At 43.3% G+C, this 27,897-nt stretch overlaps 1 protein-coding gene across 1 annotated transcript in view; it reads left to right on the forward strand.

The window, feature by feature from the left end:
• The window catches only part of LOC306934899 (partitioning defective 3 homolog B-like), a 375,969-nt gene that overhangs the window by 135,061 nt on the left and 213,011 nt on the right, over positions 1-27,897 (forward strand). The window contains exons 12-14 of the mRNA XM_079517709.1: positions 9,843-10,034; positions 12,275-12,433; positions 19,645-19,795. Of these exons, the coding sequence (XP_079373835.1) occupies positions 9,843-10,034; positions 12,275-12,433; positions 19,645-19,795 (502 nt within the window). The remainder of the gene's footprint in view (positions 1-9,842; positions 10,035-12,274; positions 12,434-19,644; positions 19,796-27,897) is intronic.

Here is a 27,897-nt window from a genome sequence, read left to right on the forward strand (position 1 = left end):
TCGCAGTTAACTATGGAGTCGTGCATTTCCCGTCAGTGTGTTGGTCGGGCACGTGACATCAAGTGACATCATCAGGGATGGAGCATGTGACATCACGTGACATAATCCGGGATGGAGCACGTGACATCACGTGACATAATCCGGGATGGAGATCCCTGATGTCATGAATATTAAGCCCATATATGCAGATCCCTGATGACATCAATATTGGCCAGCAATTCTACATCTTACCTCAAACCTCAAACGCTTAGATCTCCATATATGGAGCTGACATTCCATATATTGATCCTTCCCCATTCATCCTTCCTCTTCAATGTCTCCCTTTTGACTGATACCTGACACCTGTCCATTTAAACTCTAGACGGGCCTGCCCCAAAGTTATTAGTGCAGCCGTGCCCGGCAGCCGGCGAAAACAGAAAACAGTTATCAACAGGCCCGAAAATTAGGATCTTACCCCCCATGCCAAAGCACCAGCGCTCGCCCAGCAGTCTGCTGTCACCCAGGTGGATGCGTGCATGCGACCTCGCCCTGGTATTTTCTGAACAAGTGAAGTGTCTTCGTCGGAAAAATTGCCGATCTACAAGGTCCCAGCGTGGCATATTGAGACATTGTGAGCTTGCGGAGCGGCTATTTTCATGGAATAGTTTTGCCCCAGAACAGGGACGCTGGTGGTAATGTGGTTAAAGTGGAATGCAGAAGGATTAGAATGGTTCCATTCATGAGGTGCATCACAACAAGCCCCACGAGGCACACGCACGCACACATACAGGCGTACATACGCATGTTTTAGTACGACCGCTAGCCCCCAGTGGGGATTGAACTTCTAACCGTTGTCAGTAGTGTGTCACAGTCTATACCCGCTGAGCACTGGCATAATACCCACAGTCACTGTCTTATCGGCAGTCTCATCTGCCCCCCCAGTGTTGGAATGTAACTAAGTACATTTTTTCAAGTACTGTACATCAGTACAATTTCGAGGTATCTATTCTGTACCTTACTTGACTATTTCTAATTTACAATTACTTTTACTTCTAGTCCACTACATCTCGGAACCAAATATTGTACTTTTACTCCACTACATTTATTTGAAAACGTTAGTTAACAGTTACTGATTATTATTACAAAACATACATTAACCGCTTCAGCCTTATATACTGTACCTTGCGGCCATTTTAAAATAGCCACAAGCTCACAATGTGTCATGCTGCATTGTGAGCTTGTAGATCTGCTATTTTCAAAAGATATATATGTATACATTTGAAAACTTGGGACATTTTGTATAATGACTACTTTCTACTTTTGGTACGTTTAAGTACATTTTGATGCCAATACCTTTGTACTTTTACTTGTGACGGAGTACTTCTCTATTGCAGTTTTGATACTTTTACTTCTGTAAAACAATTGAGTAGTTTTTTTCCCACCACTACACGTTGTTACACATCCACTGGAACTCGACCCCATCCATCCCTCCATTCTCCATGTCTTTCCTCCTGCACTCTGCAGCCATTCCCCTGATGGCTATACTGAACTCACATGCTGTCATCCATGCTCGTTACGACTACACTAATGACCGCTGTGGTTTGCACCTCTTTCTCTCTCTCTTTCTCTGTCTGTCTCTTAGTCTCTCTCTCTATCTCTCCTCTCTGTCTCACTCTTTTTCTTAGTTTCTCTCTCTGACTGTCTACAGTATGTCTCTCTCTCTCTCTCTCTCTCTCTCTCTCTCTCTCTCTCTCTCTCTCTCTCTCTCCTCTCTCTCTCTCTTTGTATCTGTCTCTACTGTCTCCTTTCCTCTCTTCGTCTGTGGGACTGTAAATCTCATTCAGTCTGCCTGAGTTTGTGGTCTGTGGTCTCTGCTCTCCCACTACAGTGGTTGTGCTGACCATTAGTGCTCTGCTGTGTGTGTGTGTGCGCGTGTGTGTGTGTGTGTGTGTGTGTGTGTGTGTGTGTGTGTGTGCGTGTGCGCGTGCTGTGTGTAATGGGAGAGATGCAAGGGAGAGTGTAAAACCATGCCTGTGGATGCGGGTCCCTCAACTCATGCAGAATGGTCAGTTATAGGGCAGTTATTTTCATAAGTCATACGCATTGCCCATAATGTCAGGCGTTTGGCTCTGGGAGTGTGTGTATGCGTGCGCTCATGCATGCACAGTGCACACACCATCATACATGCTGCTGCATTAACCCACAGTGGCTATAGTTGTTTGGCCTTGTGTATTGAGTCCTTGGATGATCATTGAAACACTAAGGGGGTTTCCACACGCACGCACGCACATTTCACACTCATACACACAAACAGTCCCTCTGCTTGGCCGGATGGAAGAGACATCTGTGAGCAGCTCCCATTCAAGGACAGTGTTGCTGAGAACAGGTTTCCTTTCTCGCACACGTGCACACACGCACGCACGCACGCGCACACACAAATATTGTGACTCATTGTAGACCAGGTTTAAATATAAAAGACCAAATCTTCGCTGTGTCATATGACTGTATACACTTATTGGTTTTAATGATTTATAATGAAGTGCAATTTTGTTCATCAATCTTTGCGTGTGTGTGTGTGACAGGAAAGTTTGCAGGTATAAACAAACACACACATGCACACACACGCACAGACATTCACTCTCTAAACTAAAAGGTGAGTTAAGGACGGGTTAGGATCACTGGATTGCAATTGTTTTGACAGTTTTCATTTTGTATTTGTTTGTGTGCGTGTGTGTATGTGTGGTCCATTAACACCCTGAGTGGCAAGGACGGAGTTCTCCGCCCTATTGATTAGTAACGCCCAGCGCTCAGGACGGAGATTGATCAAAAGGACAGATTACTGATATCAAAACCGAAAGCATCGCTCCACACTCCACATGCTGGGAGCGTCTGTTGCGCAACATTCAATGTTATTTTCTGGTGGGACGTCATCGGAAATGTTCCCCCCCATTTTAGCCGACGAGATCGAAAATCTTAAAACGTTAATAACTCTTGATCTAAATCATTCCGTCCAATTCTAAGAATAGATTATGTGTTAGACGGCCCATCGCGGTCCTGTTGCTAGTCGCGTTAGCATTAATCATACCTCCCGTTGTTGTCGATCGCATCGAAAGTGTTTTGGCTACATCAAGCTACTTCAGCCACATCCAGGATAGCATCCGGTCCGTCGCTAAATGTGCTCCGCTGCTATAAATCGCTGGGCGCTATGATTTCATGGATTAAATAACCCCGGGCGTTCGGGGTGTTAATCGAATTAATCAGCCCTCCCTTCAACCTTTTCCACATTCTGATTGGCCCAGGAGATGGCTTCCCATAGTTCATTGCCCCGGCACATTTTAATGCGATGTATTCCTTTTCTCATTCTCTTTGTCTCCTCTCACACACACACACACACACACACACACACACACACACACACACACACACACACACACACACACACACACACACCGACACTGATATGTCATTTTAATAGCTTGTCTTTTCTGTTGATCCATCGCCGTGGCAACCCATTTCGGTGTTAAACGAGCAGCGTGAGGCTGTTCATCTATTCAAAGTGCTTTTTTTTCCTATTATGGGATGGAGTTGATAGAGGGAGAGTATATCCTTGACATGGATGCCTTCTATATGCACACAGACTCGGATGCGCGCACACTCACATTGGAAGCGACACACACTGCTTGGTCTCATTTCCATACGCACGCACACGCACACACACACACACACACACACACACACACACACACCTTTCATAGCAATGAGGTGGAAACAATGGTAACATTTCCACCAAATTACACCAAATTTAAAATATGTGTGCATGTGCATGCAGTGTCCTCCGTATATACTGCATGTGTGTCTGCAAACTTCGGACACCATTCTGGTGTGTCACAACGGTACAGTTGGGTGCCACCGATATTGTCCCTTATCATTTGACCCATTTAGGCCTGACCTCAACATTTAAAAAAATCCTTCTAAATCCTCCAGTTTTCTGAAATAAATATTTTCACGATTTTTCAAAAATAGCAGACCTACAAGCTCGTAGCGCGCCACTCGGTGGCGCGCTATGAACTGCTATTTTTCAATAGCTAAATTATAACAATGTTTAAAACACCAAAAGGGGTTCCCGCCCAAAATGGGTTAACTGTCCTTTTGCCCAGATCACGCAAACCTCAGCAAAAAGAAAAGGACAATATCGATGGCCTCCAACTGTATGTACCTTATGTGCAAACACTTTGACAAGCACAGTGATGTGTACTACTACTGTTGCATGAATACGAACATCACTGTACTTCACGGTACAGAGGTATCTCCAAGCCATTGAAAACAAAGCTGTAGACCTCCCAAAACAAGCTTGTGAACCCCAGGTCTCATCTTTCCTCTGCCCACTTTAGTAGCCTGGGATGGCTAAGAGTGGAGGAGAGAGTATCTCAGCTCTCATTGTGTCTGGTCTTCAAGATCCTAGATGCCTCTGTTCCTAAGTAACTCAACCAGAAGAAGTCCATATGATCTAGTTCCCCCCAGTTTCAGGACACTCAAGGGAAAAAATGCTTTTTACTACGCAGCCACTACTCTGTGGAATGCACTCCCTCCAGCCCTGAAATCCCTAAATTCTATTGCAAGTTTTAGGAAAGACCTGAAATCATGGCTCCATCTACACACTAACTGGTCATAGTTAGCTTCCGACCCTGGATAGCCATCTCCCATGGACTGTTCTCTCAGGGTACCTCTTATATAGCTCTATAGTCTAAGTCCATTTGGCGTTTTTTAAAATGATGTAATTTTTTACTGTATGTATCTGTGTGTACCCCATAGTGACGATTTGATTGGCTGTGCACGGAATGTGATGTATGATTGATGTATGACGATAAGAGCGCCCCTCACTTCGCACAAGTGTGATTTATTCTTTATTCATGGCTGCCAGTTCCCACCTGATGCTGTGTGGGAGTTCAGATTTAAAGCCACCGAATATGTATACAGCTCTCCATTGTAGGTAAAGGTTGAATGATTGGTCTCTGACATGTGTCCAACACTCTGATGGGGTTGTAGTAGTGGTCCCCTGTCAGTTGGCTGAATCATCCAATGGATAAAGGTGACCTTCCCCTGCAAGACACAGTCTCAGCGACAGTCCCAGAAATCCTCGGCTTGAACCATGTGTTGGTGTCGACATTAATGCGTATAGAGCACGAGGTGCGGTTCCCAAACACTGGGCCGGGAACCCATTTTTATGGGTCCCTTAATTATTTGTTTCCTACATTTTGTTTTTAATTATCATTATTTCAGAACACCTCGCTTCGCGTCGCGTTGTGAATTTGTAGATGGGCTGTTTTCACTAGTTTGGGTCACGGGCAAAACAGTTGCCCAGTTCTGTGACTGAGCTTGACCAGCTTATGCTGTCAGCATGACGTCGGCCTCAAACATGAAGAGTGCTGGGAATTGTTAATTGAACAGACCAAAGGTAAATCTGAGTGGAAAAATACAGACAGATACCAAGTTGCCCCCGATATTTGTGAGCAGAAATTAAAAATGTGGTGAATCCTTAAGATGCCGTAGCATCCACCGAAATGTCAGCGTTTTGAGGTTGTTCCCAAGGTCACAGTGCTTCCTATCAGGGCTGGACAGTCGGGCGAGCGGGGGACCAAGTTTTCTCTGCAGGGTTTTTCTGCAGAGTAGAGGACTTTATGTCGGCTTAAAGCTGTTAAACCTGCAATCCCCACAGACAAACACTGTCTAAACCTGACACTGCTGACCCACGCACACACACGCACATGCACATAAACACTGGCAGAAATTCACAGACCGGCTTAGACTTTCTTTTCACACAAATATAGAATTTCACACACACACACTGAATACACATACTGTATATTCTGATGCACGCTGATGGACCAACAGTGATACGGACTTGGACTCATACCAAGATTCACACAGATTTAGACATGCTATCGTAAAAATAAAGCTACAGTATGGCAAAAAAGGACATTTATTCGAGAAATAATGGAATATCAAGTACTGCAAGAAGATGAACTGTGATCCGTCCCCGCAATTACAACCCACAATGCCTCACTTCTAGCAATAAAAGATCAACTAGTCCACAAAGTAATGATGCCAGCGGAGGTTATGTTGTTGATTATTATCTTTTGAATGTGTATAAATCCTGCCGTTACAGTCCACCTCTCCCTCTGAGCTATTTTGTCTTCAAATACACTCTTTCTAATAATTGATTAGCTCTCCCACTCTCAACAAACTCATGTCCTTGGTGACGAGATGGTGGTTCTTGTTATCTTTCCAGCTTTAACAGACATTTCCGCTCATACTGTACAACACACGCCTTTTTTCCCTCCCTGACTGAGCCTCTTGTTGTCCCCTTTCACTTTCATCTCCCCCCCCCCCCCCCCCCCATTTACTGCTCTCTCTCTCTCTCTCTCTCTCCCTCTCTCTCCATCTGCCTCTTTCAGGGTTTTTCTTCTGTATATCTGCCAATTACCTATAAAAAAAAATGGTGCAGCTCATTTTAGCGCTAGTGCAGTGGGAAAAGAAAGCGATGGGAACATAAAAGCAGTACAAAGCAAAGGGAGCGGAGGGTCTTAGATGATGGAGTTGCATGGTCAGTGGTAGCGCAACGACCTCCAAGCTGACGCCACTCGGAGACCTTTTGCTCGCGGAAGAATTATCCTGCCAAGAAGGTCACGGCACTTTGTCAATTGTAAGGGCGTATACTTTTGGATTTTCATTCAAATGTTTCGACCGCCCTGAACCGCGTGTCTTTCCTCTTCCTGTGGCAGGAGAGGCTGAACAAACAGCCAGGGCCTTTCTCTGTCCCACCCCTCTCCCATTGTTTATATTGTGTTTAGGATCCAAGATGGCCACAGCACCAGGAGGGGGTGTGGCGATGGTGAGCGGGTGGGGTCGACATATGCCCCTAATGGGCTGCGTTCACACATTCAAGACACCTGTCTTGTGCCTGTGTTTAACTGGCTGCTCCAATGCATTTCCAATGGAAGCTCATATGGTTTGACCAAACATTTTGTTTGATGGGGGGGAGGGGGGCAGTACACTACACATCCATCAAAGCTGTGTTCAGACACAAGTCAGGTGTCAGTGTCTTGAATGCAGCCCAGTAAGGGCATATGTCGACCCCGCCCGCTCACCTCCGCCCCACCCCCTCCTGGTGCTGTGGCCATCTTGGATCCTAAACACAATATAAACAATGGTAGAGGGGTGGGGCAGAGGAAGGCCCTTATAGGCTGGGTGCCGGTTCAAAAACGGTGATAGTTCAAGAATAATAAAGAGTCCGCACACCATTTTCTGCTGCTCTTGAACTTTACTTCTTAAAAGGTAACGTTTCGAGCCGAAGCTTTTCCTCTACTAATGCTTGAGCCGTGAACATTGCCGTTTTGGTCAAACACCTAAATCTGAGAAAAGAATCCCAGATAAAAGGGTTTCAAATTTCAGTTACCATGGCAGTGGACGAGGGGGAAGCCGTAGCCTCGGTCCCAAACAATCACAACACTTCATTCACGAGCGGTACTTCTGCCAAATTCCAGCAGTGCACTCTACATCGTAGGTCTTGCCCAGCGTGAACGAACCGTGGCGATCGGTGATCTCAAACTGAGTCAATAAAAAAATAAAAGTTGTTAAAGTCATCTTTGGCAGTAGATGAGTTTTAACATGCTCATGCTACACATCTGCGGTCCTAATCTTCCTCGTCTGCCTCTCTTTCTTTGTCTTCTCTCTCCTCTCTCAACCCCAACACCCTCAAGTACATTTTTTAGTATCTGTACTGCAGTATTGATTATTATTCTCATTATTTTTGAGGGGTGCTAGCCCCTCCTATATACAGGTTTAAACAAACATTAAATGCCATTAACAATAAAGAGAATTTAATTTTGTTTTGTCACCGTTTGTTTTACATCACCATTACATCACCTAATCATAGCAACATGAGTTAGACTTTAATATATTAGCGCCCCTCACTTCACACAGGTGTGATTTTTTTTTGTAACTCATGACTTAACGCCACTATATTTGAAAGATAAATACTGTACTCCTGTTTTGACTACGCTTTCCATTTCTAGGAAGGCCACCCATGCATGGACCTACAGTACATTTGCAATAAACACACTCTTTCAAACCTAAAAATAGTCGATTACAAGCTCACAATACATTGTGAAGTGACATGCTGTGAGCTTGCAGATAGGCTATTTTCAATGTGTCCCCCTTTTTTCTGTTTATTTTTTTTATCCTTGATTTCAAAACCGCAATGCATTGATATAAAAAAATCACCCTCCTGGTAAGTGAGGGGTGCCCAGATTTCTGGGATCATGTTGACGTTCTCATGTCTGTGAAACATGAAATACATGTGTTACAAGATGTATTTGTATCAGCAAGATGACGTCTTACCATACTTTAATCTAAACAAACTAGAGCTGGGACTCGATTACAATTTTTAATCTAATTAATTAGAAGCTTTGTGATTAATTAATCTCGATTAATCGCATTTTAATCGCATATCAATATTCAACCCGAGAACAAATGTTTTTTGGTATCCCAGTGAATCAATGAATAGTGACTACAGGATACCACTCATTTTCAACATTTTACTGTCATTAATATACCTTAGAGCTGTTGTGTGGAAATAATACAAAAGTCACCCCATTCTGTGTTGCCTAGAACTGGAGGTCTGACAAAAATCAGTAACAGTAACAAGTACATCTCAGTGACATCACAAAGCTGTACTTCATAGTGTTACTGTTTTTTGTCAGACCTCCAGTTCTAGGCAACACAAAATGGGGTGACTTTTTATTATTTCCAGTTTTCCACACAACTCCATAGAAAAATGTTGAAAATGAGGGGTATTCCCCTTTAAGCAATACAACTTTTTTTTCTCCAACAGATAAACAAGTGCAGCAAGTGCCTATATAAAGTGTCTATGAATACTCAAATGTGCTTTACATGGTGGGGCATGAGAAAAAAAAATAAAAACAACTTTATTAGGGGGTAAACACTTAGACAAAGGAACAAAATAAAAAACGGTGGAATGAACTAGCTGGGGAGTGCATTTCACATGGGGTTGGGGCAGACCATTGTCTGACCACGGACTTTCACACTTGCTGCTTCAGTATGTTTCGCATCGAGGACAGCTTGACAGCTTCGTGCTGTGGTGAAATCTCCGCGAGCCTCTGCAAGGCGTGCAAGCTTCTACTCTGCGAGACATGCTAAGCTGCAGCAGCTAGCATGGAAGCTAGCTCTGATCCATAGCTCTGGCTATGGACCAGAGCTAGCATGGAAGCTACTTATGGATTCTTTCCCTCTGACAGTGCACACAACCATGCTGCTATCCACGCGTCCATCCGATAGCTTTTAAATCTAAATGTCCCATCCACGGAGCAAACGTTTGGGTGTTGTCTGACGGAGCTGTAGTGTAGAGTGGAGTGGACTGCTGCTGCTCCTCCCCCTGCAAGCCGTGCAAGGAGTGCAGCAGCCTAATGAGCCTAGAAATGTGCCCAGTGAGAAACGTTCCGCCGTGAAAAAAAAGGTGCGATTAAATGCGTTAATTTTTTTAACGCGTTAATTTTTCTGTAGTTAATTAATCTCAATTAACGCGTTAAAGTCCCGGCCCTAAAACAAACATTAAAGTCCATAGACTTTGGCTGAGATGGGACATTTATATATAGACTCTATGGCCTATGACGTGATTTCGGAAAGCCAAAAAAAGAATGTGACATGACAACCAAATATGTGCTTAATTTGTACTTTCACCATTTGAATAGTATTTTTACTCCAGCACATAAACTCGACTACGAATCTCCTCGCTCACCACTGACCACACTGCCTCCCTCTCTCTCTCTCTCTCTCTCTCTCAGGAGGAGTTGACACCGCGAGCGCCGAACGTCCTGTCGGAAGACGGGAAGGAGCAGCTGATGTTCGAGGTGGCCCTCAACGACAGCGGCTCGGCCGGCCTCGGCATCAGCCTCAAGGGCAACAAGTCCAGGGAGACGGGGGAGGACCTGGGCATCTTCATCAAGTCCATCATCCACGGGGGAGCGGCCCATAAGGTGACATCATCGTGGATTGACGTTCTCATGTCGCCGCAAATGATTGGAGTCGTTTGGATTCTGTAGCAGACAGAGGCCCCTGTCTTAATTCTAGCTCTTATGTGATAATTAGGTCATAACGGCACCATCTTATGCGTAATCCATATTATGCAACTCACATTGAGCACACAGACATAAGGCTTTCGACACGCTAGAATATCTTAATTGTGCCCATACGCACCACCTGACATCTTTCTGTCTGGAAGTTGAGTATCCAGCTGCACAGGCTTGTGTTCAGACCCAGACTCTTTAGCTTGGTGTCTAGTATGGGGGGTTGTTTTGCTTATTATAAGCGACTTTGGACTTCTTTTTCTGTAAAGTTGATAACAATATTTTGTGCCAGAGACTCCCATGGCACAAATCTGTCATTTCTCACCTAGTTGGCAGTATGTACAGCAGGAACAATATTACTAAAACATGGAAACATCGCTAGTGTGTGTGTTGTTACGAGAAACCTGATGGGAAATGAAGTGGTCTTTCTTTAGTTTAATTTTGTACGGTGTTCCTTCAATAATTGCGAACAAGCGAATTAATCATTGAACCAAGCATCCTTCTCACCATCAATCGCTTGACTGACGCAAAGTGTGAAAGGAATCAGCGATGCACAGCCGCTGCTAGCTTTGCCGCCAGGTTCCCGTTCCACCGAGGGTGATGGAAAGTCCAGAGTTTCCTTTTTTCCACTGCCAGAAATGTGCTGAAAGTTATGGTTCCGTTGCAGTGGAAAAGGCCTCTGAAGCATTCTCTCCATCAGTCTGTGTGGCTCTGCTGCCCTTTGACCACATGCTGCTGACCTGCCCTGGTCCTGGGATCACCTCTCGTCCCCTATAGCCTTGTCTCGCACACACACACACACACACACGCACACGCACGCACGCACGCACGCGAGCGCACACACACGCACACGGGGGAAAGACAGCAGATGTGTGTCTGCATGCATGGACACTCACCAATAGCAACATGCACAGCCGACCTCTGCCCTTTGGCTGTCATGGACTGATGGGCAGACACAGAGAGACAAGAGACATGCATGCATACAGTAAATGCACGCACACAAACACACACACACGCATGCATGCACACACACGCACACACAACACACAACACACACACACACACACACACGCACACACCGTGAGAAAGTCAGTCCTTCCACAACTGTGTTGAGAATAATCAGAATCCCATCTCTCCAGAGGGGAGGTCAGACAGTTGTGTGTATGTCTGTGCACGTTTGTGTGGTGACTGTAATGTGCTGTAGTCGGCAGCCTGGATTGTCCAGCCACAGGCTGGTCTGTCTGTCTATCTCCCTTCCAAGCTGTGGAATACTGTAACTTCTGACCTCCCACTCTCAATCAGCACTGCAGACTCACATTTCTGCCGCACTCATCTTTAGACTCCACCTCATCCCCAGCACTACAGATTTCCTGTGTCATTTCTTGCAAATGATAAATAGCGCCTTTACCCAATGCACTATACATAGATTGTGCATTGCATTCACCCATTCACACACACATTCATACACCGATGACAGAGGAAACCATGCAAGGCACCAATGTGCACATCGGGAGCAATTAGGGGTTCAGTGTCTTGCTCAACTCTAGGGGAGCACGGGTTCGAACTGGCAACCTTGCGGTTCCCATCCGCCACTCTACCCCTGAGCCATCACCGCCCCCTACGTATGTTGATAGATGGCTGATGCAGTAGGCAGGAACTGAGGATGGCAATGAAGGACCGGGAAGTCTGGCGTGGCATTGTGAAATCCATGATCTCGACGTGGTCGAGAGATGAATGCTGTACTTATGTAGTTTGTTGATTTGATGGCGTTTTTTTTGCACTCTATTTGCACCATCTACACCATTACTCTGTCTTTTGCTGACTAGGTTTCTTGCACTTAGTAAGTAGCTCTGAAAAAGAGCAGCTGCTTTAATGTCTAATTTGTAAAATAGTAATAACAACAACAACAATATATAGCCTCCGTTTTGCCTTTTGTTAGTCTGTTCATAGTGGGCAAATGGGACATTTCAGTGTAATTCAACAGGCAGGCCATTGCAACTGTGTGTGTGTGTGTGTGTGTGTGTGTGTGTGTGTGTGTGTGTGTGTGTGTGTGTGTGTGTGTGTGTGTGTGTGTGTGTGTGTGTGTGTGTGTGTGTGTGTGTGTGTGTGTGTGTGTGTGTGTGTGTGTGTGTGTGTGTGTGTGTGTGCAGGATGGGCGTCTGCGTGTCAACGACCAGCTGGTTGCGGTGAACGGAGAGTCTCTGCTGGGTCGCTCCAACCACGTTGCCATGGAAACGCTGCGTCGCTCCATGTCGCAGGAGGGCAACCTGCGAGGGACAATTCAACTGGTGGTGCTGAGGCCCCTGCAGGTAAGCGCGCGCACACACAAACACACACACACACACACACACACACACACACAGACTCGTACACACACTCGTACAAACTGTAAACCAGGGCTTCTTAAAGTTTTTCATGTCAAGGACCTCCAAAATGATGTATTTGGCCGCGGACCCATCTGAACATATGTTGTGCCTGCAGGTTCCCCCAGAATGTTAAATTATTCATGTTTCGTATATGAGAAAAAGAGGTTGCGTGTCAGCAATGGTTTTCAGTGGAGCGCTAAACCCAAAATCCAGTATACATCAAAAAGTAGGAAAAAATCCCAAAAGGTAGCACATCAAAAAAAAAATCATAAATGGCGGACAAAGTACTCACATTTCCATTTCTTTATTGGCACACACCAAAAAGGAACGCTTATGCATTTTGGCAATGAGCCTTCATCATTTGGATTCGGCGCAGAGGGCGTTTGGACCAGGAGGCGTCAAAAGGCGATATTGGCGGTAAAAAATAAATAACAGCTTGTAGATCTGTATTTTTATATTTTTTAATATAGCCAACATAAATGGTTAAAGTGGTTAAAATGATTGTGATGCTGTATTTATTAACACATTTAGCTGAGGACCCCCTGGAACCTCCTCAAGGACCCCTGGGGGTCTCCGGACCCCACTTAGAGAACCACTTCTGTAAACAGACGGGTCTAAAGACGTCTCTGACGTCAGGGTTCAGACAGGCTTTCCAAACGACTCACCTCCTTGAAGAGCTCGCCACAACTATGACATAAGTCAAGAGATGGCCGCCACCACCTCTCTCTCTGTCTCTCTCTCTCTCTCTCTCTCTCTCTCTCTCTCTCTCTACCTCTCATATATTTATATATAGAATTTATATTCCTTTCATTCACTCTTCCATCAGAATAAACATCTCTCTCTCTGTCTCTCTCTCTCTCTGTCTCTCTCTCTCTCTCCCCACTCTCGCTCAGCTCTCAAAAGGCGGCTAGAAAAGCGCATTCACACCTCAGCCATTCGGCCTTCATTCTGTGTGTGTTTGTGTCTGACAGCGCTGTAGTAGTGACGCGCTAGTTTTCTGACAATAGACCCTCGACAGTGTTTACAACCAGGCTCAAAGGCACTAACAATGAAGGTGACACAGCTACAGTGTTCAATAAACGCAACTCAAGGCATATCTTTGTTAACACATAATCAACAAAATAACAGAGGAGGATATTGTGGAGTATGCCAGATAGTTTATACTGTAAATGGTGTACTGTATGTGAGTGGATGTAATGACGTGTATGATGTAGGGGTGTTGAAGGACAAGAGTGGTGGATGAGAGAACGAGATATGCTTAAGCCTCAGTTGTAGTTGCGTGCTGGTGTGTTTGTATATTTAATGTGGTCCTTTGTATTTTGTATGTGTTACACTGTGTACATGTCTACAATATATGAAAAAATCCAACAAAGATTGATCTAGAGCCTTCATATAATATTGTATGCCACATATATCAACACATTAATCTACCAAGGAAGCAGCCTCCAGAGCAGTTTTAATCTCGTGTTCATTTCTAAAATCGTAAAATAACAACGAAGAGGTGGGTTGGCAGCCACAATACAGATTTTTTATTAAAGCAACATTTTGACCATGGTCTTTCTCAGGGTAAAAATATATGAATGTGAAGAAGCCCTCTTCTTTTTATTTTAATCTTTAATATCGTGGTCAGTACCAGCACAATAGCGGTGTATGCCCCTTCCTTTTGCTTGTCTGCCAATAGGCTCTATGCACACAGATTCCCGGCCCCTTCCCTACTTCCTTCAGGTTACTGATGGTTCCATTTGTACACTCTCTGAGTTACACACCTGCACGAGGCCACTTTGAGACCCACTGCTGTAGCAGAGTGTTTCCAGTGAGCCAACATGCACAATAGCAGTACCCTCACTCTGTTGGACCAGAATGGAACAGAGCCTCCATTAGTATCATCGGTAACACCTGAGAAGGAAGTATAGGGAAGGGGCCCAAGTTCTTTCCAAAATGGCGTGCGTGCATAGAGCCTATTATGAAAGTAGCACAAGCAAAAAAGAAAAACGCCTAGCGAATGAAAAGTGTTAATATCTAATGAAGAACACCATCGATTTAAATGTATCTACTTTTACTTCTTTTTTTCAAAAACCTAGAACAGTTTACATGTCTTTAAATAAGTGTGACGTGGGCAATGCATGCACAGCATCCGCACACACATGAAACAAAAGAGCATCCCTATGTTTTTATTCTATGCAATGAGGTTGCCCCGTAGGTTTTTGCGTGTTTCTCTGTGTGCATGCTTGTGTTCGCGTGCATGTTTGTGTCCATGCGTGTGTGCTCGCTTGTGTCCATGCGTGCGTGCTCGCTTGTGTCTGTGCGTGCGTCCGTGCCTGCCAGTGCGAGGGCATCCCAGGTCAATAGTTTGGTGGTGAAAGCTGTTGGCTTTCGAAGTGTTTCGTTCACATTTCTTCTGTTCTCTTAAGAGAGGACAATAATGGATGAAAGGATGAGAGAGAAAACACAAGATTGACAAGGAAGCATTGGCACTTTGAAAGCCTTTCTTTGGCTCCAATATGAATGCTTTTAGGGGGAAAAGAAATGGGATACTTTTATTCCTGTTCTTTCCTTTTTTTCTCTGTCGTGCCTCTCCTCCACCTCTGTGCCCTGTCGATCTATCATCATCATTTATTTATTCTGTTGCCCGATACCCCAATTTCGACTGAAACTTTGCAGTGAACAAAAGCACCTTCAGGGGCTTAACCGTTTGGTATCCAGCGATTTCAGAATAATAGAGGGTATGTGCGTGACCTCATCATCATACCCGGAAGTTATGCGGGAACGCCTACTGTGTGGCAAAAAACTACTTTTCTGGCCTTGACAGCCCATACATCCAAACAGAAAAGTCTGATTGCATTAAATGACGTTAAACGACATTAAACTCACTTTGCCACTCGATTTGCTACTCGATTTCCCATTCACTTTATGCATGTGCATGCCCTCTATAGAGCGTCGCAGTCCCGCCTCCTACCCTGGACCAGGAAATGAAATCCAATGCATTATTCTCATAGACATTTATTTAAAGACGGTTACGCCGCGGACAAAGCCAACTCGAGTCGTGACAACTCATGACAACACAAACAATATTTTGGACCAAACAAATAATTACAAAGAAGAAAAACAACAAAAAAAGTGTTGTAACCTGCCGTTTTTTTCTTCTTTCTAATTATTTGTTTGGTCCAAAATATTGTTTGTGTTGTCATGAGTTGTCACGACTCGAGTTGGCTTTGTCCGCGGCGTAACCGTCTTTAAATAAATACTTTAAGAAATGTCTATGAGAATAATGCATTGGATTTCATTTCCTGGTCCAGGGTAGGAGGCGGGACTGCGACGCTCTATAGCCTTGGTAAGAGGGTGGGATGCAATGATTTTGAGTAACCTTTTTATGTTTGAACACATGGATACAAACAACACAAAAATGTGTGTTTGTAAGCGACACAAAAACCATCCATAACAACAATGAACCGCTTAAGCCATACATATACTTTTGTGATTTTGGCAAATAGCAAAAATAGACATTACATCGCATGCCGACGCATTGTGACATTGTGGATTTCAAAATGTATTTGAAATGTTTGGAAATTCTTTGAAATTCTTTGAACATTCTTGGACCATTGTTCCCTTGATCCATTGTTCCCTATAATGGAACAATGGCTTACATTCAGAGAACCGATCCGATTGAGCCACTTGAAGACACTGGCTAATGGATTGTGTCCCGTGAGAGAGGTGGAGCAGGGAAGGGGATTGGTGCCACAGAGGGGCTCAAACAGATGCTGGGGGGTTATTAGGCCGGTGCTCTGATGGGGGTCTCGACGGTAAGATGACAGCATGCTTTCATTCGTACACAGCGGGCACAAGATGCCAAGATGGCTGCTGTATTGTCTTTATCGAGATACATTTACACACACAGTCACACGCACATGCACGCGCACGCACGCACACGCACACGCACACACACAGCGCACACATAACCCTGTACACGCTTGTGGAGGAGCACACATGTCGGTTCATTTGTACATATACAAACGGAATGGAATCCCCTCTTTGTTTAATGATTAGTGGATGCTAAGCAGACCCTCCTCAAGAGGATTGCTGTCATTGATCGTCACATACGCACGCACGCACGCACGCACGCACGCACACACACCCACACACGTGCATATGCACACACGTGCATATGCACACACACAGAAAACGAGACAGTTATGCACTACAGAATGCTACAGGTCGTGGGAACACAGTCCCCTCTTGTCTTTCACCTCTCTCTCTCTCTCTCTCTCTCTCTCTCGATTGTATTCTATCTATCCTGTTACCTATTAGTACCAGTTAACATGCTCTCTTTTTATGACCTTCTCAGTTTCCATCCTGTGTGTGTGTGTGTGTGTGTGTGTGTGTGTGTGTGTGTGTGTGTGTGTGTGTGTGTGTGTGTGTGTGTGTGTGTGTGTGTGTGTGTGTGTGTGTGTGTGTGTGTGTGTGTGTGTGTGTGTGTGTGTGTGTGTGTGTGTGTGTGTGTGTGTGTGTGTGGTCAATATTTTCGGTCGGATGACTTTGCGTGCATGGCTGTTGTCAATATCTTCAGTCAGATGACTGAACTGCTAAAAGCTGTTTTGGATCAGAGATGTTCCCTGTGTTTTGTGCCAACACTGTATCAAGCTGAGACCGATACTGTAACCAGATGAATCACAGGAGCAGTAGCTGTCTCCTATAAAGGCTGTCACCGCCTGTCCTTGGAGGCTCATCAACAAGTATTCACGTTAGGCAGAGAGAATGAGACAACCAGGTGCTCACCGCAGACGCACACGTCACTGAAGTTAAAACAGTAAAAGGTGCTCCTGGATTAGACGGGATAAGACATTTTGATTAAAAATAAAAAAGAGATCCGGGCACTCGTATATAAAAAGATGGAACAGCTGACCTCACTCATATATATATATATATATATATATATATATATATATATATATATATATATATATATATATATATATATATATAAATAATCAGGACTAAAAGCCAAACATGTTGGTATAATAAAGGCTGTTCCCTCTTCTTGAGGGGCACTATCCCCTCCAATGCATGGCTTTGGAAGATCACGGCATATGACAGCCAAGTTTATGGGATTTCTGATGTTTGTTTAGAGCACTTTATGACGTAATTCCGTTTGCCAGCCAAGTCTATGGACTTTAATGTTTGTTTAGGGCACTAAATAACAACATAAGACGTCATGTGGTCAATATAAATACATCTTGCACCCCTCACAGATCTCCTTGTTTTAGAGGAGAGCCCCTCCAAATCCAATGCATGGTTTTCCGAAATTACTTCATAGGCCAGCCAAGTCTATGGACTTTTAATGTTTGTTTAGAGCCTTCAGCCTTATAATAAAACCTCCCCGTCCCCAGCCAAGTCTATGGACTCTAATGTTTGTTTAGGGGACATTATGATGTCATTCATGCCAGCCAAGTCTATGGACTCTAATGTTTGTTTAGGGGACATTATGATGTCATTCATGCCAGCCAAGTCTATTAATGCTTGTTTAGGGCAGTTATGATGTCATTATATGCCAGCCAAGTCTATGGACTTTAATGTTTGGTTAGGGCAGTAAAAAAGAAAAGAAAAAGTAAGACGTCATCTCGCTGATATAAATACATCTTGTAATAAATGTATTTCATTTTTCACAGAAATGACAACATCAACATGCCCCCAAACATCTGGGTGCCCCTCACTTCACACAAGTGTGATGTTTGACACGGAGCCCGCCAGAAGCGGAGAAAGCGTAGATTAACTTTAGTCTGGCAGCCCGCGCCAACAGCGTAGCCTACGTTTTCTAGGCTTTATATTCTTTAATCCATGTTTTGATCGGATCACATCGATAGCTGTCTCTCGTTAGCGTCCCAGTGTAAAGTGTGACAGTGGACGCGGCCATTTTGAAGATGCGCGCGCATCCACTTGCACTATATGTGCTGTTTTCAATGACCTGTATCTCCAAATCGGCGCAATGAATGTCGTTTCTGGTGAAAACAAGGTTTTTCAACGGCCGACAGCAGGCGCTGTGATACTCGCGGTCGGGTTTTTTCTGCACTGTGCGAGAGAACAACCGGTCAAGACACCACACACAGCATTACGTCATCGTAACACCCGGTTACGTATATTTGGCTCTTCAAAATAAGAGTTGAAAGGGGGAAAACCTTGGCAATGCGCGATAAATAGATTAATTGATCCTGGCGGTCAAATGGTATTCACTTTACTTTGACATTTTGGACAACTTGCGGTTCTGATTTCTAGCCCTGCTAGAAGCAGGGCTCTTAAAGGACCACTTCACCACTTTTCAACCTATCTTCATATAATAGGTCCTCACTAATAATCATGATACAATGGCACGATTCCTTTCTACTCAGTCTGTGTCTCATAGGAGGGCTGTGGGCAGTTCAGAAACCTGTCTTCCAGTGACATCATCATTAGGCAGATTCTTTTTTAAACAAGATTTTTTTACAACAATGTTTAGATTTTCATTATCGTGAGAACGATGGCTTCCATTTTAGCATTGCAACTTTTCAGGACTAGAAAGCCTGCAGTTTTTATTAGCTTGTATTCCCCATCGATGATGTCACTGGAAGACGGTTTCTGAACTGCCCACAGCCCTCCTATGAGACACAGACTGAGTAGAAAAAAATCGTGCCATTTTATCATGATTATTACTGAGGACATATTATATGAAGATAGGTTGAAAAGTGGTGAAGTGGTCCTTTAAGGACGGCTATTGTACTGTCAGTCAGTATACAGTATGCACCACGGTGGTCCCTTAACAAGGTATCTCTGGACCTAATCCCGCTGTAACCGGGATACCATCCATCCATCTATCTATCTTCAACTGCTTATCCATAGTCGGGTCACAGGGGCAACGGCTCCACCACCATCTGTCTTTATACCGTCTTTTACATTTTAGTGTTTGCTATTCAAAAATACTTGGTGCCGCCCTGCAAACTTGTACATCTGCATATTATTATTTTTTTTCATCTTGAAATTGTGGGGGGCCGCAGCCAAACATTTCATTTTGGGCGTACTTGGCAATAAAAGTTTGAGAACTACTGATTTACCATTCACGTAAATGTCAGAAGTGAAATTGGAGTGTTTTAACAGTATCATTTACTCTCTCTCTCTCTCTGCTTAAGGAACATGCGGTGTCTCCCAATCGATCGTTTGACAGCTCCCACAGCCTCCCCGTGTCGGTCAGCCCAGTAAATGGACAGCCAGGATTGGTCGGTCAGACCAACGGTCCCACCCATCCTCTCATGGTGACCAATAGCCTCTATTCATCTAATGGTGAGTAGCGTTGTGGCCCCGCCCGTATACACCAATGGATCGTCATACAGTATACCCGCCACATTGATTCCATTCCATTTTTCAAACGGTTACACTGAAATATGTATCTGAACACATTTGAGGTTAGAAACAGCCAATGCGCTAACATACTCTAAAAATCACACCCGTGTGAACTGAGTGGTGCAACTCCCCCCCTTACACCCCCCCCCCTCCCCCCTCTCTCTCTCTCGCTCTCATTAGCAGGCAACAGTACAGCACTATTTCTCTCTCTCTGTTTCTGGCACGACAGCGCCCCTACTGGTACTGAGTCACACACAAACATAGGTTAACACGAGTCACATAGGTGTCACACGGACATTGCTGTTCCTTGGAGTGGTTGCACCACTCAAAAATCCCCCCCCCTCTCTCTCTCTCTGCCACACTATCCACAAGTGAGTGTGGACAGTGACACAAGCCAGTGTCATTCTTCACTCCATAGCTGTCGCCTAAGTACAGTACATATGGCGGTTAAACCGCAGTCCTCTCATGTCGGTGTCTTATACTTGAATCGACAGCGCATGTATAAATAACCCTGACACACATGGCTGCAAGTAATTAGAGAGTAATTATTGTCACACTCGGTAGCTGTTAACTTTCAAAATGAGCTTGATCTGCTTGTCTGCACCGCGGCATGTTTACAGTGTGTTCCGCCGGGCCAGTAATTACTTTTGTGTTTCTCCTTCCTCCACCCATTTTTAACGGCATCAAAGGTGCAGATGATCATCGCCATGCATAAACAATGACGAAACAAAAGAGCACGAACGCACACTCGGAAACGAAACAAAAGCGAGGCACTATACCGTCCCAAGTGCGGCGTTAATTAGAGACCGTTTCTAAACTGTACTTATTTGTTTTTTTCTCTTTCCTTTTCATTTCCCCCTCTCATGTGGTTCAAGGTTGCTGCATTTGTGAAGAGTTATTTAGGTCCCGTTTGTTCCACTATCTGTCTCTGTCTGTCTCTCTCACTCTTTCCTCGCTGCCCCTCCCTATGCTATCGCTCTACGTGTGCTACGTGTGTGTGTGTGTGTGTTAACCCTCCCTTTTGATATCACAGCTCGTCTGTTTTCAACGTTGCCTCGCATATGTGCTTTTGTACAACGACCGTTGTGTAAGTTTGTGTGTAGGCCTGTCATGTGTATATTTGGAAGCATGCATAATATCGATGATAACTCCATATCGTCAGGTGGAAACCTCATATGTCCATAACTGTTACTTTTCACGATTAAGATCCAGAAACATCAAAAGTAGTATCTGACTTTTCAAGATGGCGGCAAGCTAGACGGACGTGTGTCTCTCAACTCCGCAGCTTGTTACAAATTATTTAACAAAAAAAACAGACTAATGGAAAAGTGAGCAGTTTTATTTAAGCAACCTGATGATGAATAACAAAAGAATGCCCAAACGAGGTGGCAAAAACCAAGCCAAGTTGAGCTTTGGTTCTGCTGGGTCCAAGGAAAGCGGGGAAGCTAATGCTAGCAACATGGCTGGGGCTGAGAGCTCGGGAGCTGAGGGGGAAGACACGGGCCGTCGCTCAGAGAGTGCAAGTTGCTCTATTCTCGAGGCTATCAAGGAGATGAAATCCGAATTCTCACAAAAGTTAGATTCAGTCATGTCGGCGATTGAAGGTATGAAGAAAGAGGTCGGAGATTGCAAAGAACGAGTCAAGGGTGCGGAGACTCGCATCTCTGGCACTGAGGACATTGTTGCTAGCTTACAGGCTAAGGTCCAGGACCTGGAAAAGAAGTACAAGCAAATGGAGCTAAAGGTTCTGAGCGGAGAAACAAGGTCCAGAAGATCCAATGTGAGATTGGTAAATTTGCCAGAGAAGACAGAGGGTTCTGATGCTTGTGACTTTCTCGAGCAGTGGCTGGTAAAAACATTGGACTTAACGTCGAAGCTAACCATTGAAGTGGCCCACAGGATTGGGCCGAGAAGAGAAGACAACGCTCCTCCGAGGACTCTCATCATGAAATTCCTGGACAATAGAGACAAGGTGAAGGTGATGAGGGCTGCTCGAACCAAGGGCCAAATCAAGCACGGGGATACATCTATAAAACTTTATCCCGATTTAACCGATGAGGTGCGCAAGCAGCAAAAAGTTTTTGACTCTGTCCGACAAAAACTTCGAGAGATCCCTGGGCTACGTCAAGGAATAATGTTTCCAGCTAGGTTATTGGTGACATATAAAAACAAAACTCAGTCCTTTGACAAACCAGCGGACGTGGATGACTTTATTCGACGAATAAAAGACGTGTCTGGAGCAGTCAGCAGTGGAGCCGCGGAGAAGTGAGGATGTGAGGTAGGCTGGCTAGCTAGCTAGCCCGAGGCAGCTAAACCAACACGGGGCACAGAACTTTTTATATATCCCTTTAATGTATTTTTTTCTATACAGTAAACCGTGATATAATTTTGATATGTTCAGATCATAGTTGTGCTCGGCACGCGATATTATTTTATACTGAGTTGTACTCTGAATGACGTTAAATGTTTTGGTTTTAGTGTCTCGATTTGTTTTGAATGATATGCTAGCTTGTTGTTATCTTGGAGCTACTGTTAGCTGAAGGCTAATATGTTGGGGGCCGTGGGGGTTCTTTTTTTCTCCCCGTCTTTGTTTATGGTTCAGGCTGATGTTGTTTTTTGGTTGGGGAAGCTTTATATTATTATTATCCTATAACTAGATCGTGTGGTTTGTACTTATTATAGTAATTGGGGATAAATGATGACACTATAGTACCGTGTCTCGGCACGGGACTCAATTTCCCATGATGCATCTGGGTCCCGGTTTTGTATTTCAGTTCCGGATCATTGTACAGACCTAAGGGTCATCTTAATTTTGAGGGAGCACCACTGCTGGTACCCTCCGGTACTACACCCGGATTTATAGTATAGCATTTTGTGTAGTGTCCCCTGCCACAGGGCTTTCATGGCACAACTTTGAAGGGATAGATTGCAGAATAGTGTACTCTTTTGGTACACATTTATATTTCGTTTTACATTAAATACACAATCTAAATTTAAAAGAAGGCAATGGGTGGGGGGGGGGGGGGATTTAATAAAACCAGGAAAACTATGTTTTTGGATAGTTCACTACTAAGGGTTGTGTGTGCACATGTATGTATATGCATGCATGTGCGTGTATGTGCATGTGTATATACAGTATTATTATACAAAAAATAATTTATTAAAAAATAAAGTATAATTATATTATATATTTAAAAAAAAAAAAAGAGAGATGGGGGAAGGGAAAAGATTAAACATCGGTTGTAAAAAAAAATATTTTATTTTTTTTATTTATTTTTTATTTTCTGCTCAAGGTCTAATACTATGGTTTAAATTCTGTTTTCACTTATATTGGGGGAGGGAGAGTTTATCACGAGGCGAATGGTGATGCTGGGTCATTCCTCACATTGTGTGGAGTGGTCTTTAACCTTTTTGAAGTGGGAAGCAGGGGGGGGGGGGCAAGCCTACTCGATGGGCTCAGGGGTTTTGGGGTTTTTGTTTTTCAGGCTCACTGTCGCAGCCTTTGTTTTCATGTTATGTGTTTATTTGTTTGTTGAAGGCACTGCTCTAAATTCAGGTTCAGAAAAGTCATTTGAGATATGTGATTGTGGCTAGAGAATTGGAGGTTAAATTCACTTCATGGAATTGTAGGGGTTTACAAAAAATCAAAAAGGTTAAGCAGGTGATGGGAAGGTTAAAAGATATCCACTCGAGTATTGTCTTTCTCCAGGAAACGCATTTGATACTGAATGAGGATATTAGGATTAGGAAAAGATGGCGAGGGGAGGTGTTTTCAGCACCTTTCACTTCCCAGGCTAGGGGGGTCATGACTCTTATACACAAATCTATCCCATTTAATGTTACTAAGGTAATTGCCGATAAAATGGGGCGATATTTGATAATTCAAGGTAATCTTTTTGCAGAGTGTCTTATTTTGGTAAATATCTACGCACCGAACAATGATGACCCAAAGTTTTTCAGTAACTTATTTATATTATTGACATCTCTTGGGGGTCATTATCTGATAGCGGGGGACTGGAATGTGACCCCTAATCCTACTGAAGATAGATCTACTCATTCAGACAAAACTCACTCTAAAAGTAGGGAAGTTATTCACCAGTTTTCCAAAGACTTAAATCTTAGAGACATATGGAGAGATAGAAACCCTGGTGTATCTGCATACTCATGCTATTCTAGTACATACAAAACGTACAGTAGAATTGATTTATTTCTGGTTTCTGCAAGTCTTGTAAATAGAGTTAAGGACTGTGTGTATGATAGTATCCTAATTTCAGATCATGCTCCTAATAGTTTGATTTGTGTAGACCCAGGTCGGATGCGGGACCCCCCTAAGTGGAGGTTTGAGCAGAGATGGCTCCAGGACCCTGAGCTGATAACTTTTTTGGAAGAACAAATAGACACCTATTTTGCTACAAATACGGATGAAACATCGGCAACTATAAGGTGGGAAGCATTTAAGGCTTTTATTAGGGGACAGATTATAAATTTTACGAGCTCCAAAACAAAGAAAAACAAACAAAAAGTTATATTACTGGAATCAAAAATTAAAGCTATGGAAGGTTCTTACTTTAAGAAGCCTTGTCCTAAATTACATCAGGAAATATTATTATTACGTGCACAATATAATGAAATATCCGCTTCCAAAGCAGCAGCTAATTTGTTAAAGCTCAAACAAACTATCTTTGACCAGGGTGAGAAGTCTGGCAGGGTTCTAGCCTGGCGCATTAAACAAATGCAAACTGAAAGAGCAATCAACATGTTAAAAAATGATGTTGGGGAGACGATAGAAGACCCTATCCAAATTTGCGAGGCATTTAGAGATTATTATGGTAAATTATATAGCTCCGAGACAAATCAAGAAGATGTAGTTGAGAGCTCCTTTTTGGATGGAATTAATATTCCTAAAATTCGAGAGGAAGACAGTAAAAAGCTGGGGGCAGATGTGAGTATTGGTGAGATTTTGGAGGCAATGAGTAATATGAAGTCTGGAAAAGCTGCAGGGCCTGATGGTCTGCCGATAGACATTTATAAAAGATTTGCGGGCAGATTGGCGAGACCCCTCTTGGACATGTATACTGAATCTTTTGAAGAGGGAGTATTGCCTCCCACTTTGAGAGGAGCCCTCATTATACTTTTGCCAAAACCTGGTAAATCAAATGATAGATGCGAAAATATGCGTCCAATCAGCCTCTTAAATTCTGATCTTAAGATACTTTGCAAAATACTTGCAAAGAGACTAGAACTTATTCTACCTGAAATTATAGATGAGGACCAGAATGGGTTCATGGTGGCCCGCCAGGGTTTTCACAATGTAAGGAGAGTATTGGATTTATTGCATGTCCAGGAGGGGGCGCCAGATACAGCCTTTTTATCTCTCGATGGGGAAAAAGCTTTCGACCGCGTAGAGTGGCCGTTTCTATTCGAGCTTCTTGGTCGATTTGGCTTGGGGGAGAACTTTTGTAAATGGGTAAGACTGTTGTATAACGATCCATATGCAGAAATACTAACCAACAATAATATATCTAGACCGATTAGGATCCATAGAGGCTGTAGACAGGGATGCCCTTTATCACCACTCTTATTTTTGATCGCAATTGAACCATTTGCAATTGCTGTAAGGGAACATACACTAATTACAGGTATTAATATAGAAAATCTAGAGCACCGCATATCTTTATATGCTGATGATGTAATATTATTCCTGAAAAATTTGGAGATATCTGTCCCAGCTATTCTGGATCTAATAACTTCGTATGGTCGCATATCTGGCTACAAAGTAAACAACTCTAAGTCATCCATTATGCTTCTGAACTCGGAAGAAAGATCAAACCCTCCCGGTCATGTTCGTCACTTCAGACCAGTAAATGCCTTTACTTATTTGGGAATCCAAATCGTGCCAAGGTTGGAAGAGGTTGTGAATGCCAATTATGACCCAATTTTAGCCACAATCGAAAATTCAATTAATAGATGGTCAAGTCTTTCAATATCTTTGATCGGCAGAATTAATATACTCAAAATGAATGTACTTCCCAAGCTATTGTATTTATTTCAGAACGTACCCTTGTCACCTCCACCAAACTTCTTTTCTAGAACCAGGAAATTGTTTACCAACTTTATTTGGAACAATAGACGTCCTAGACTTAGATTGTCCTTACTTTATCTACCCTATGATAGGGGAGGATTACAGTGTCCTAACTTGCTGTGGTATTTTTGGGCAGCTCAATTGAGAACACTAATGTTCTACTTTACAACGGATGCGGCGCCGGCATGGAAAGATGTGGAATCAAGCTCCTTGAAGTTACCACTCCCCCTTTATATTTACTCAGATACTTATAAAAACCTAAAAAGAATTACAAGCAATCCTATAGTTAAAACAATGATTGAAGTCTGGCATGAGGTTAATATATTTTTGGGAGAACATCCACGTCTCTCTCGCTTCAGCCCAATATGGGGTAATAATCAATTTGTGCCAGGTAGAGCTGATGGGGGGTTTAAATTGTGGGCTGATAGGGGAATAGGTCAATTAAGGGATGTATTTGAGAGGGGTCGGGGGAGTATGCTCTCGTTTGAGGAACTGGTCATTAAATATGATATCCCTCGCAAACACTTCTTTAAATATCTGCAACTGAGGGACTTTATTAGAACTAATCTGGGGCAATCCATGCTGGCCCCATCCATGTCTGTGCTGGAGAAAGCTTTGGTTAATGACCCATTCGGAAGGGGGTTAATATCAGATTTCTACGCCCTATTGGTTGACTTTTCTCCGGAATCCTCGGAAGATAGGCTTAATGCCTGGAGAACAGATATTCAGGAGGATTTAACAGTGGAACAATGGAGTACGGCTTGTGCACAAGCTCAATCCCAGACTGGGAATACTCGTCTAAAACTTCTACAATACAATTGGCTTATGAGAGTGTACATTACACCAGTGAAACTTAATAAGTATAATTGTAATATTCCAGATGTATGCACCAGATGCGGTGAAGATAGAGGCACATTGTTCCACTGTCTATGGTCCTGTCCAAAATTGATTGAGTTTTGGGGGAAGGTCGGGCAGGAAATACAGAAGATTTTGTCAATAAATATTGTACCAGAACCAAAGTTCTTCCTGCTCGGTCTATATCCGGAGGGACACAAGATAAAGCGTAATGAACAAATGTTTATAGATATATGTCTTTTACAAGCTAAGAGAGTGATAGCATTGACCTGGAAGAGGCCGGACAAACCAAGTATTACACAGTGGTTCAGAGAATTGTCTTTATGTCTACCTTTGGAAAAGATTGCATACATTCTTAAGGACAAACAAGAAATGTTTCAGGAGGTGTGGGGCCGTTTTATGAGATACATAAAGAACAATAATTTGTCACATCTAATGGATGGAGCTGAAGAGGAGTAGTGCTGTTGTTGTTGTTGTTTTTTGTTTTGTTTTGTTGTTTTTGGTTATTGTTGTTTTGCTTTCTTTATATCAGTAATTGTCTTGTACTGTTCATTGTTGTTTTTTGTATATGTGTATTGTCATTTGTGTGTAAAAAGGAAAATAAATATATTGTTGAAAAAAAAAAAAAAAAGTAGTATCTACAAGCTCAAAACGACTGTGTTAATGCTTTTGTGTGACGCTGCAGTTTGTTAAAAAAAAGGTTAAAATATGGACATAAGAGGTTTCTGCCGACAACGACGATGTATAATATCGTTGGCGTCGTGTAGAAACCTGCTAATTACATACAGTATTTAAACTTAGTGTTAGTCTAGTTTTAGTCGACTAAATCTAGAGTTGATTTTGAAAGTCAGTTAGTCTTAGTTTTAGTCATCATAGCTTAGTTTGTATTTAGTTTTCGTCTGTGAAAATAGGTAGTCGATAGCCATTTTTCGTCATAGTTTTAGTCTGCAAAATCAACACTGGTGTGTGTGTGTGTGTGTGTGTGTGTGTATGTACTACGTACGCACGCACGCAGGTACGAGCGTAGTAGCGTTGGTTGGTGGGTTTTGTTGGCCAGCATTAAACGGTAGTTTGCCGTTTGTTTGTTTGTTTGTTTGGTCCCATT

The sequence above is a fragment of the Electrona antarctica genome (assembly GCF_951216825.1).
Source record: "Electrona antarctica genome assembly, chromosome: 13".
NCBI classification, from domain to species: domain Eukaryota; kingdom Metazoa; phylum Chordata; class Actinopteri; order Myctophiformes; family Myctophidae; genus Electrona; species Electrona antarctica.